Here is a 13,302-nt window from a genome sequence, read left to right on the forward strand (position 1 = left end):
ATATATTCAAGAAGGAGTCGGATATATTTCTTAAGGCTAAAGGGATCAAGGGATATGGGGAGAAGGCAGGGACAGGGTACTGAATTTGAATGATGAGCCATGATCTCATTGAATGGCGGAGCAGGCTCGAGGGGCCGAATGGCCTGCTCCTGCTCCTATCTTCTGTGTTTCTATGGGCGGCCTGCTGGTGGCGCTGTCCAGGGAGAGTATAAATACTCGGGCATGGGCCCAGCTTGCTCAGGCCATTCTTTAACAGGAACTAGTGAAGGACACAACTAGACCTCCATGTTGTAAAACAGTTGATTAAAGCCTTGTTTAATACTTAGACCAAGTGCCTAGTAGTTTTCTTACATCACTAGGTAGTCTCTAAAGAGCTGCCTCACTGGGCCTAGATGTTCAGGCTCCGGGTAGCAGGATACGCCAGCTGTGATTGGGTTGGGTCACCAGGAGATCTTCGCTCAGCCAGCAGAAGGTCCCGCCCCCTGCCTGCTTAGAGATGCTGCGCCTGTCTCTGGAGCAGTGACATAACAGCACGACAATGGGGAACGGGCTGGAGCGACACAGACACAAGTGGAAGACTTTCAGGCGTCAGGCACACCCAGCTCAGGATCACCAGGGACCACTGCCTATCGCATCCAATTAACCTCCTCACCCAGGGCATTGCCTGCCCATAACACCTGCTCGTTAATAATAATGTGGCTCTTGCACGGCAGAGGAGTGAGGAATGTTCAGGAGAGAGCATTGGAGGGACTGCACACGTGGGCACTCTCCAAACACAAATATGATGCAATACGTCCTTCTTTCCAAGTCCTACCTACCCTGGCAGTGCTTGATGGGACTGCCAGGTGAGATTGAGTAGTTTAGATACAGGGTAAAGCTCCCTCTACACTGTCCCATCAAACACTCCCAGGGCAGGTACAGCACAGCTTAGATACAGAGTAAAGCTCCCTCTACACTGTCCCATCAAACACTCCCTTGGCAGGTACAGCACGGGTTAGATACAGGGTAAAGCTCCCTCTACACTGTCCCATCAAACACTCCCAGGGCAGGTACAGCACAGGTTAGATACAGAGTAAAGCTCCCTCTACACTGTCCCATCAAACACTCCCAGGGCAGGTACAGCACGGGGCTAGATACAGAGTAAAGCTCCCTCTACACTGTCCCTTCAAACACTCCCAGGGCAGGTACAGCACGGGTTAGATACAGAGTAAAGCTCCCTCTACTCTGTCCCATCAAACACTCCCAGGGCAGGTACAGCACGGGTTAGATACAGAGTAAAGCTCCCTCTACACTGTCCCATCAAACATTCCCAGGGCAGGTACAGCACGGGCTAGATACAGGGTAAAGCTCCCTCTACACTGTCCCATCAAACACTCCCAGGGCAGGTACAGCACAGGTTAGATACAGAGTAAAGCTCCCTCTACACTGTCCCATCAAACACTCCCAGGGCAGGTACAGCACGGGGCTAGATACAGAGTAAAGCTCCCTCTACACTGTCCCTTCAAACACTCCCAGGGCAGGTACAGCACGGGTTAGATACAGAGTAAAGCTCCCTCTACTCTGTCCCATCAAGCACTCCCAGGGCAGGTACAGCACGGGTTAGATACAGAGTAAAGCTCCCTCTACACTGTCCCATCAAACATTCCCAGGGCAGGTACAGCACGGGTTAGATACAGAGTAAAGCTCCCTCTACACTGTCCCATCAAACACTCCCAGGGCAGGTACAGCACGGGTTAGATACAGAGTAAAGCTCCCTCTACACTGTCCCATCAAACACTCCCAGGGCACGTACAGCATGGGTTAGATACAGAGTAAAGCTCCCTCTACACTGTCCCATCAAACACTCCCAGGGCACGTACAGCATGGGTTAGATACAGGGTAAAGCTCCCTCTACACTGTCCCATCAAACACTCACAGGGTAGGTACAGCACAGCTTAGATACAGAGTAAAGCTCCCTCTACACTGTCCCATCAAACACTGCCAGGGCAGGTACAGCACGGGTTAGATACAGAGTAAAGCTCCCTCTACACTGTCCCATCAAACACTCCCAGGGCACGTACAGCATGGGTTAGATACAGAGTAAAGCTCCCTCTACACTGTCCCATCAAACACTCCCAGGGCAGGTACAGCATGGGTTAGATACAGGGTAAAGCTCCCTCTGCACTGTCCCATCAAACACTCACAGGGCAGGTACAGCACAGCTTAGATACAGAGTAAAGCTCCCTCTACACTTTCCCATCAAACACTCCCAGGGCAGGTACAGCACAGGTTAGATACAGAGTAAAGCTCCCTCTACACTGTCCCATCAAACACTCCCAGGGCAGGTATAGCACGAGTTAGATACAGAGTAAAGCTCCCTCTACACTGTCCCATCAAACACTCCGAGGGCAGGTACAGCACGGGTTAGATACAGAGTAAAGCTCCCTCTACATGTCCCATTAAACACTCCCAGGGCAGGTACAGCACGGGTTAGATACAGAATAAAGCTCCCTCTACACTGTCCCATCAAACACTCCCAGGGCAGGTACAACACAGGTTAGATACAGAGTAAAGCTCCTTCTACACTGTCCCACTGTCCCTGATATTTGGACTGGGTCAAAGAGGTCGGTTTTAAGAAGCGTCTTAAAGGAGGAGAGAGAGGCGGAGAGGTTTAGGGAGGGAATTCCAGAGCTCGGGGCCCAGACGGCTGAAGGCACGGCCGCCAATGGTGGAGCGATGGAAATCGGGAGATGCTCAAGAGGCCAGAATTGGAGGAGCGCCGAGATCTCGGAGGGTTGTGGGGGCTGGAGGAGGTTACAGAAATAGTGAGAGGCGGCGAGGGCCATGGAGGGATTTGAAAACAAGGATGAGAATTTTAAAATCGAGGCCTGGCTTATCTGGGAGCCAAGGTGGGTCGGCGAGCACAGAGGGTGATGGGCGAACGGGACTCGCTAGGATACAGGCGGCAGAGTATTGGAAGAGCTCAAGTTAACAGAGGGTGGACAGTGCGAGGTTGGCCAGGAGAGCGTTCCTGCCCAGCTGGCGAAACTTACCCCTAATATGGCATAACCCCAGGCTCCCTCCTGCTGCAGTGTGACATTCCCGGGTGAGTGAAACCCAGAAAGCAGTCGCGGCTTTACATGAGGTTCCCCGGGGTCGAGACGTTTACATACTCAGACGTAAGAAAACTAGAGGAAACTTTTTTTTTATCCGGCACCGACGGGACCGACGTGGTGCCGGTTCATCAACAAATCCGGATAACCGAGCGCTGTAGTGAAAGATACGGAGCTGAGAGCTCCGTATAAAGCAACAAACCCTGTTGCTTAGCAACAGGTTCAGAACAATGGCCACAAGCTCCAAGCATCTCTGTAGCTTAGCAACAGCTGCAGCCACACCCTTGCACAGCAACAGATCGAGGAAGGCAAGTAATAAAACTTACCTGAACCTACTCCTGAATTTTGCTGGTTAACCGAGATTTCCGGTTATTTAGGTGCCGGTAAATCGAAAGTTTCCTGTACTAAGCACTTGGTCAGAGTATAAAACAAGGCTTTAATCAACTATTTCACAACCATAAGCTCTAGTTACATCACTAGTTCCTGGTTACAAAAACGTCCTGAGCAAGCTGGGCCCACGCCCGAGTATTTATACTTTCCTTGGACGGCGCCAAACAGCTGGCCGCCCAGTGTTACCTCATGAGTCATTTCCACATGAATGGTAAGATTCATGACATACTCGACGTGTCCTCACCCCACGTCTTTCCACCCGCGCAGGCAGCGGCGCCGCGGCAGCTGCGGGGGGAAGCGGGCGATCCTAAGTGCCGCGGCTGTTAAAGGGCCGCCGCATCCTCAGCTGTCTGACGTTTCGGCGGAGGTGGAGTTTGTGTGTGCGGGGGGGGGGGGCAATGTGTCTGGAGCAGCCCGGCGAGCAGCGGAGGGAGGCTCGGAAGGAGGTGGTCTCGAGGGAAGTGGTCCTCTTCGGGCCCCCAAATGCAGCCGTTCGCAGCAGGAAGTGGCTGGTCGTTGGAGGCCCCTCCCCTCAACCAATGGCACCAGACGAGGGAGAACTACACCGGACTGAGGGAGAGAGGCCCGGGGAGGGAGGACCAACGGGTCAGTGAACTGCCACACCCACACTACAGCCGGTAAGTCGATAATTAGAAAGAGAGAGTTTGTGTTTCTCCAGCGCCTTTCACCACCTCAGGACATCCCAAAGCGCCTCACTGCCAATTAAGTCACTGTTGTGATATAGGAGAAGTGGCAGCCAATTTGCACACAGCAAAGTTTGCAAAAAACAGCAAAGTGATAATGACCAGATCACGACACCGGGGAGAACTATTTTCTTATTCATTTATGGGATGTGGGCGTTGCTGGCAAGGCCGGCATTTATTCCCATCCCCAGTTGCCCCTTGAGAAGGTGGCGGTGAGCCGCCATCTTGAACCGCTGCAGTCCCGTGTGGTGAAGGTGCTCCCACAGTGCTGTTAGGGAGGGAGTTCCAGGATTTTGACCCAGCGATGATGAAGGAACGGCACCGATATATGTCCGAGTCGAGATGGTGTGTGTGACTTGGAGGGGAACTTGGAGGTGGTGGTGTTCCCGTGCGCCTGCTGCCCTTGTCCTTCTAGGTGGAAGAGGTCGCGGATTTGGGAGGTGCTGTCAAAGAAGGTTTGCTCTTCTTTCAATAGTGGCCGTGGGATCTTTAACGTCGCCTGAGAGGGCAGACGGGGCCTCGGATTTAACGTCTCATCCAAAAGACGGCACCTCCAACAGTGCGGCGCTCCCTCAGTACTGCCCCTCTTACAGTGCGGCACTCCCTCAGTACTGCCCCTCTTACAGTGCGGCACTCCCTCAGTACTGCCCCTCTGACAGTGCGGCGCTCCCTCAGTACTGCCCCTCCGACAGTGGGGCGCTCCCTCAGTACTGCCCCTCCGATACTGCGGCGCTCCCTCAGTTGTGCCGCTCCAACAGTGCGGCGCTCCCTCAATACTGCCCCTCTTACAGTGCGGCACTCACTCAGTACTGCCCCTCTGACAGTGCGGTGCTCCCTCAGTACTGCCCTTCCGACAGTGTGGCACTCCCTCAGTACTGCCCCTCCGACAGTGTGGCACTCCCTCAGTACTGCCCCTCCGACAGTGGGGCGCTCCCTCAGTACTGCCCCTCCGACAGTGTGGCACTCCCTCAGTACTGCCCCTCCGATACTGCGGCGCTCCCTCAGTAGTGCCCCTCCAACAGTGCGGCGCTCCCTCAATACTGCCCCAGACAGTGCGGCGCTCCCTCAGTACTGCCCCTCCGACAGTGGGGCGCTCCCTCAGTACTGCCCCTCCGACAGTGTGGCACTCCCTCAGTACTGCCCCTCCGATACTGCAGCGCTCCCTCAGTAGTGCCCCTCCAACAGTGCGGCGCTCCCTCAATACTGCCCCAGACAGTGCGGCGCTCCCTCAGTACTGCCCCTCTGACAGTGCGGTGCTCCCTCAGTACTGCCCCTCCGACAGTGCGGCACTCCATCAGTACTGCCCCTCCCACAGTGCGGCTCTCCCTCAGTACTGCCCCTCCGACAGTGTGGCGCTCCCTCAGTACTGCCCCTCCCACAGTGCGGCTCTCCCTCAGTACTGCCCCTCTGACAGTGCGGTGCTCCCTCAGTACTGCCCCTCCGACAGTGCGGCACTCCCTCAGTACTGCCCCTCCGACAGTGTGGCGCTCCCTCAGTACTGCTCCTCCCACAGTGCGGCTCTCCCTCAGTACTGCCCCTCCGACAGTGCGGCACTCCCTCAGTACTGCCCCTCCCACAGTGCGGCTCTCCCTCAGTACTGCCCCTCCGACAGTGTGGCGCTCCCTCAGTACTGCCCCTCCCACAGTGCGGCTCTCCCTTAGTACTGCCCCTCCGACAGTGCGGTGCTCCCTCAGTACTGCCCCTCCGACAGTGCGGCACTCCCTCAGTACTGCCCCTCCGACAGTGTGGCGCTCCCTCAGTACTGCTCCTCCCACAGTGCGGCTCTCCCTCAGTACTGCCCCTCCGACAGTGTGGCGCTCCCTCAGTACTGCCCCTCCCACCGTGCGGCACTCCCTCAGTACTGCCCCTCCAACAGTGTGGCGCTCCCTCAGTACTGCCCCTCCCACAGTGCGGCTCTCCCTCAGTACTGCCCCTCCGACAGTGCGGCGCTCCCTCAGTACTGCCCCTCCCACAGTGCGGCGCTCCCTCAGTACTGCCCCTCCCACAGTGCGGCGCTCCCTCAGTACTGCACGGGAGTGTCGATCTGGATTATGGGCGCAAGTCTCTGGGTGGGACTACCACAGGGAGTGGTTGAGGCAAATAGCATAGATGCCTTTAAGGGGAAGCTGGATAAACACATGAGGGGGAAAGGAATAGAAGGATATGGTGATGGGGTAAGATGAAGAGAGGTGGGAGGAGGCTGGTGTGGAGCATAAACACCATCATGGATTGGTTGGGCCGAATGGCCTGTTTCTGTGCTGTAAACACTGTGTAATAGTTAACTAAACTAGCAGCCCATTCCTTCCCAGTGCTGTCCGTCCGGACCGAGATATTTCACTCCGATCAGCGTACTATCTTGCCTCACCTCCAGCCCCATCCACAGTTGGTGTCTATATTGGCCAGTCTGTAACAGGCTCTGGGCTAGTTTCAGTAACGAAAGGTATTTTTATGTGATCAGGTGATTAGCCTGACTCGCAGCCCCCTACAAGGAGGGCCTGTGGGCTTGCCTTTCTGTTTGTATGCGTTTCTGCCTCTATTTTTATCTCCCCGAGTTGAGACCCAGAGAAGAAGGCCTGAGTCAGACACCGTTCACTGGGTGCCTCACGGGACGAAAGCCTTCCCAATGTAGTGGGTGTGAGGTGTTTAGCAGTTACTGAGACAGGCTAACAATTTTCAGTCTTTGGACTGTTATTTTCAGTCTTTCGGGAAACAACTCAAATGGCTGGAGAAAGAAAGAGAGAGAGAAAGAAAGGAAAAGTGAGGGAGAGAAAGATAAAGTAGAGAAAGAGTGAGAGTGAGAGAAAGCGAGTGAAAGGAAAAGAGGAAGCGAAAGAGAAAAAAGAGAGGAGAAAGAGAGAGGAGAGAAAGAGTGAAAGAAAACGTGAGGGAGAGAAAGAAAGGGGGAGAGAAAGACAGCGAGAGGGAGAAAGAGAAAGAAGAAAAAGAGAAAGAAAGAGTGAGTGAGAGAACGCGATTGAAAGAGGGAGAAAGCGAGAGAGAAAGGAAGAGTGAGAGAAAGAGAAATAAAGAGAGAAAGAGAAAGAAAGAGAGAGAAAGAGGAGAGAGAGAAAGAGAGAAAGAGGAGAGAAGAGAAGAAAGAAAGAGAGGAAAGGTGAGGGAGAGAAAGGGGGAGAGAAAGACAGCGAGAGGGAGAAAGAGAAAGAGAAAGAGTGAGTGAGAGAAAGCGAGTGAAAGAGGGAGAAAGCGAGTGAGAAAGGAAGAGTGAGAGAAAGAGAAATAAAGAGAAAGAGAAAGGGAGAGAAAGAGGAGAGAAGAAAAGAGAAAGAAAGAGAGGAGAAAGAAAGAGGAGAGAAGAGAGAGAGAAGAGAGAAAGAAAGAGAAAGAGGAGAGGGGAGAGAAGAGAGAGAGAAAGAGAAAGAGGAGAGAGGAGAAAGAAAGAGGAGAGAAGAGAGAAAGAAAGAGAAAGAGAGGGGAGAGAAGAGAGAGAGAAAGAGAAAGAGGAGAGAGGAGAGAGAAAGAGGAGAGAGAGAGGAAGAGAGAGAGAAAGAGAAAGAGAGAAGAGAGAGAGAAAGAGGAGAGAAGAGAGAGAAAGAGGAGAGGAGAGAAAGAGAGAGAAGAGGAGGAAAGGAGGAAAGAAAGAGAGAGAGAGAAAGAGGAGAGAGAGAGTTGGGGAGCCCCCCACACACACAGACAGTGAGAGGAGCCCCACTCCCAACCAGCAGAGGAACAAAGGAGCGCTGCCCCGCGCTGCCCGTCGGGAGCTGTAGTCCGCCGCCGCCCGGCCGCCCCAGCCTGTGCCTACAACTCCCGGCGGGCCCGGCGCGGCCGGCTTCCCCTCCCCGGGCGCGGGGCAGGCTGGGGCGGTTTGTAGTGCGGCCGGGCGGCGGGGCGCTGGGCGCCTGCGCGGGGCGGACTACAGCTCCCGGCGGGCAGCGCGGCGGCGGGCCCAGCCAGCGTCTCCCACCCGCCCCCCGCCTCCCTCCCTCCCTCCCTCACTCACTCACTCCTCCCGTCAGCTGTGCGGCAGGGCCAGGAGAGGGGGTTTAAAACAAAAGAGTTGGGCCGGCCGATCCTTTCCTTTCCCTCGCCCGCCCGCCCCTCACTCAGTGGCCCGGCCCGGTGTGGCTGCCTTTGTCCCGGGCTCGCCGCCTCCTGCTGCTCCCCCTCAGGCCGGCATCGCCCTCAGCCCGCGCTCCTCGCCGCGCTCCCTTTGTCTGTTGCTCTCCTCAGACAGTCAGCCACTCCTGCTGGGGCTGGGCTGGGCTCCCCTCTTTCTGCTGGGGCTGGGCTTCCCTCTCTCCCTCCCTCCCTCCTGCTGGGGCTGGGCTTCTCTCTTTCTGCTGGGGCTGCTGGTGGGCTTCCCTCTTCCCACCTCCCCCTCCTGCTGGGGCTGCTGGTGCTGGGCTTCCCTCCCTCCCTCCTGCTGGTGCTGGGCTTCCCTCTCCCACCTCCCTCCTGGGGCTGGGCTTCCCTCCCTCCCTGCTGGTGCTGGGCTTCCCTCCCTGCTGGTGGGTTTCCCTCTTCCCACCTCCCTCCTGCTGGGGCTGCTGGTGCTGGGCTTCCCTCTTTCCCACCTCCCTCCTGCTGGTGCTGGGCTTCCCTCCCTCCTGCTGGTGGGCTTCCCTCTCCCACCTCCCTCCTGCTGGTGCTGGGCTTCCCTCTCCTTCTGCTGGTGGTCTTCCCACCTCCCTCCTGCTGGGGCTGCTGGTGGGCTTCCCTGTCCCCCCTCCTCCTCCTCTGCTCCCCTTCCTCTCTCTGAGGTTGGTTTGCCTTCCTCCTTCTCTTTCTCCTCCTCTTCCTTTCTTCCTCTTTCTCCTCATCTTCCTCTCCTCTTCCATTCTCTCTCTCTCTCGGGTTGTTTCCCTCCCCTTTTGCAGTGGGTGGGTGTTGGGGTTTCCCCCTTCCCTCACCCTTCATCCTCCTCTTCTCCAACTCCTTCTTTGGTGGGGGGTGGGGGGAGTGGGGTGGAGGGGAGGGGGGAGGAGGAAGCCTGGAGCAAGAGGGGTGGCGGGGACAATCTTCCCACCCCTCCCCTCGCCCCCACGAAAAGCCGAGGGAAGAAGACGAGGGCAAGGGTGCTTGAGCCATGCCTAGCTCCGAGCTGCTGATGGAGAGGAACGGGAACGGGAGCGTGGACTTGGGCAGGAGCGGGCCCCTGGAGCTGGAGGTGGAGATGGAGATGGAGATGGGGCTGGGCATGGGCCGCATGCTGGAGGAGGAGCAGCGGGCGCTGCAGATCGCCCTGGACCAGTTGTCCATGCTGGGGCTGGGCGAGGAGCAGGAGGGGCCCGAGCTGCTGGAGGAGGAGGAGGAGGAGCAGGAGAACGCCAACAACAACAATAACCAGCACCACCCGCACCACCACCACCACCACCACCACCACCGGGACACCTACCTGGCCGCCCTGTACGAGGGGGGCGAGGCCAAGAAGAAGAGCTGCAACACCACCGAGTGCGTCCCGGTGCCCAGCTCCGAGCACGTGGCCGAGATCGTGGGCAGGCAAGGTAGGCTGGACGACGGGAGAGAGAGAGAGAGAGAGAGAGACCTGGCTGCCTGCAGACACGGCACCAGCCACACACTCTCGGAGTTACTTGCGCGGAGTGTGTATTCAGCTGCTTCGCCCCTCGTTTCCCAGTCTCGTGCATTGTTTTTGCCGGCGATTTGGGATGATCTGGAGGGAGGGTCGTGTCTCGTCTTGCCTCCCACCATCATGTAGTTAGGCGGAGGGTCTTGTGTCTACTTCCCCCCCCCCCCCCCCCCTGTCATTTCTTCGAGATGGGGGGGCTTTTATTGTCTCCCATCCTGTAGTTAGAGAGGAGGGGGCAGGCGGTGGGGGGGGAGGGGTGGGTCTCGTATTGACCTAACCCCAACAAGTAACGTAGTAAAACGTCCCAGGGTGCTTCACAGGAGCGATTATCAAACAAAATTCGACACTGAGCCACGTAAGGAGATATTAGGACAGGTGAACAAAAGCTTGGTCATAGAGGCCAGATTTAAGGAGCGTCTTAAAGGAGGAGAGAGAGGCGGAGAGGTTTAGGGAGGGAATTCCAGAGCTCGGGGCCCAGGCGGCTGAAGGCACGGCCGCCAATGGTGGAGCGATGGAAATCGGGGGATGCGCAAGAGGCCAGAATTGGAGGAGCGCAGAGATCTGGGAGGGCTGGAGGAGGTTACAGAGATAGGGAGGGGATTTGAAAACGAGGGCGAGAGTTTTGAAATCGAGGTGTTGCCCGACCAGGAGCCAATGTAGGTCGGCGAGCACGGGGTGGGCGAACGGGGACTCGTGGCGAGTCAGGACACGGGGCGGAAGCAGAGTTTTGGATGACCTCAAGTTTGCGTAGGGTGGAAAATGGGAGGCCGCAGAGGAGTGCGTCGGAATAGTCGAGTCCAGAGGTGACAGAGGCAGGGACGAGGGTCTCAGCAACGGATGAGCTGAGGCAAGGGACAGAGACGGGCGATGTTACGGAGGTGGAAGCGGGCGGACGTGGTGATGGAGCGGGTATGTGGTCGGGAGCTCGGGGGGGGGGGGGGTCAGATCTGACACCAAGGTTGCGAACAGTGTGGTTCAGCCTCGGACAGTGGCTAGGGAGGGGGATGGAGTCGGTGGCTAAGGGAGCGGAGTTTGTGGCAGGGACCAAAGACAATGGCTTTGGTCTTCCTGCTATTTAATTGGAGGGGCATTTATTGATCCCACCATCATGTAGCTAGAGAGGGATGCAGTATGGGACTCCTCCAGCGGAAGTTCACTTGGTGACTCCAGCCTGCTCTGTATTGGACTGAGGATCTGTGCGTTCGATTCCTGCCTTCCGTCTCCTTTCTTCGATTGTGAGGATTGCAAAGGGTTAAGATTGAATCCAAAAAACGAATAAATGCAAATTGATTGAGTCTCTGTGAAGTGGCTCGGGACATTTTTCTGTGTTACAGTGGGCGATATCGATGTCAAGACGTCGCATCTGACAGTACAGCACTCCCTGAGTACAGCGTTGAATGCCAGCCCAGTTTACGGGCTCCAGTCCTGGTGCGGGGCTGGAAGTCACGAACTTCAACCGTGGCTCACTGGGCTGATCTCTCTCTCTCTGTCTCTCTCTCATTTCCGAGTCAGAAGGTCATGGGTTTGAGTCCCCACGCCAGAGCCTTGAGCACATAATCCAGGCTGACACTCCCAGTGCCAGTACTGAGGGGGAGCCCCACACTGTCGGAGGGGCAGTACTGAGGGAGCGCCGCACTGCCGGAGGGGCGGTACTGAGGGAACGCCGCACTGTCGGAGGGGCGGTACTGAGGGAGCGCCGCACTGTCGGAGGGGCGGTACTGAGGGAGCGCCGCACTGTCGGAGGGACGGTACTGAGGGAGCGCCGCACTGTCGGAGGGGCAGTACTGAGGGAGTGCCGCACTGTCGGAGGGGCAGTACTGAGGGAGCACCGCCCTGTTGGTGGGGCAGTACTGAGGGAGCGCCACACTGTCAGAGGGGCAGTACTGAGGGAGCGCCGCACTGTCGGAGGGGCAGTACTGAGGGAGCGCCGCACTGTCGGAGGGGCAGTACTGAGGGAGCGCCGCACTGTCGGAGGGGCAGTACTGAGGGAGCGCCGCACTGTCGGAGGGGCAGTACTGAGGGAGCGCCGCCCTGTCGGTGGGGCAGTACTGAGGGAGCGCCGCACTGTCGGAGGGGCGGTGCCGAGGGAGCGCCGCACTGTCGGAGGGGCAGTACTGAGGGAGCGCCGCACTGTCGGAGGGGCAGTACTGAGGGAACGCCGCACTGTCGGAGGGGCAGTACTGAGGGAGCGCCGCACTGTCGGAGGGGCGGTACTGAGGGAGCGCCGCACTGTCGGAGGTGCCGTCTTTCGGATGAGACGTTAAACCGAGGCCCCGTCTGCCCCCTCAGGTGGATGTAAAAGATCCCACGGCCACTATTGGAAGAAGAGCAGGGGGAGTTCTCCCCGGTGTCCTGGGGCCAATATTTATCCCTCAACCAACATCACTAAAAACAGATGATCTGGTCATTATCACATTGCTGTTTGTGGGAGCTTGCTGTGCGCAAATTGGCTGCCGCGTTTCCTACATTACGACAGTGACTGCCACTTCAGAAAGTACTTCATTGGCTGTAAATCGCTTTGGGACGTCCTGAGGTGGTGAAAGGTGCTGGAGAAATGCAAGTCTTACTTTCTGTGCACCTGGGCTTGTGATTGAAAGAACACTCGGGATCCTGATCCTAAGGACTGTCCCACGACGCTCCGCTGGGACAGGGCATATGGACATTGAGTGAGGACAGGAAGGTGCCGGGGATGTAGAAAACTCATGCCTGGGCCTACACCTGAACAGTGAGCACTTGGCTGAGGTATCTGAGTGTAACCAGTGCATGAGCAACCCATTCCCCAACATGGGTTAGCATCTTCAGGAGTGGATGAGGAACAGGAGGCGGCCATTCAGCCCCTTGAGCCTGTTCCGCCATTCTATCAGATCATGGCTGATCTGTATCTTAACTCCATCTACCCGCCTCGGTTCTATACCCCTCGATACCCTTACCCAACAACAATCTATCAATCTCAGTATTGACATTTTCAGTTGACCCCCAGCCTTAATAGCACGGGTTAGATACAGAGTAAAGCACCCTCTACACTGTCCCCATCAAACACTCCCAGGGCAGGTACAGCACAGGTTAGATACAGAGTAATGCTCCCTCTACAATGTCCCATCAAACACTCCCAGGGCAGGTACAGCACGGGGTTAGATACAGAGTAAAGCTCCCTCTACACTGTCCCCATCAAACACTCCCAGGGCAGGTACAGCACAGGTTAGATACAGAGTAATGCTCCCTCTACACTGTCCCATCAAACACTCCCAGGGCAGGTACAGCACGGGTTAGATACAGAGTAAAGCTCCCTCTACACTGTCCCCATCAAACACTCCCAGGGCAGGTACAGCACGGGTTAGATACAGAGTAAAGCTCCCTCTACACTGTCCCCATCAAACACTCCCAGGGCAGGTACAGCACGGGTTAGATACAGAATAAAGCTCCCTCTACACTGTCCCATCAAACACTCCCAGGGCAGGTACAGCACGGGTTAGATACAGAGTAAAGCTCCCTCTACACTGTCCCATCAAACACTCCCAGGGCAGGTACAGCACGGGTTAGATACAGAGTAAAGCTCCCTCTACACTGT

General features: G+C 56.6%; 1 protein-coding gene across 1 annotated transcript in view; it reads left to right on the forward strand.

The window, feature by feature from the left end:
• Window positions 1-8,130: 8,130 nt before the first annotated feature.
• Window positions 8,131-13,302, forward strand: part of LOC147086602 (RNA-binding protein MEX3B-like) — a 29,714-nt gene continuing 24,542 nt past the window's right edge. The window contains exon 1 of the mRNA XM_085978739.1: window positions 8,131-9,651. Within this exon, the coding sequence (XP_085834865.1) occupies window positions 9,234-9,651 (418 nt within the window). The 5' untranslated portion in view covers window positions 8,131-9,233. The remainder of the gene's footprint in view (window positions 9,652-13,302) is intronic.

Source organism: Somniosus microcephalus, unplaced genomic scaffold, assembly GCF_052327205.1.
Source record: "Somniosus microcephalus isolate GS21.2 unplaced genomic scaffold, FLI_Smic_1.0 unresolved_chr7, whole genome shotgun sequence".
Taxonomy (NCBI): Eukaryota; Metazoa; Chordata; class Chondrichthyes; order Squaliformes; family Somniosidae; genus Somniosus; species Somniosus microcephalus.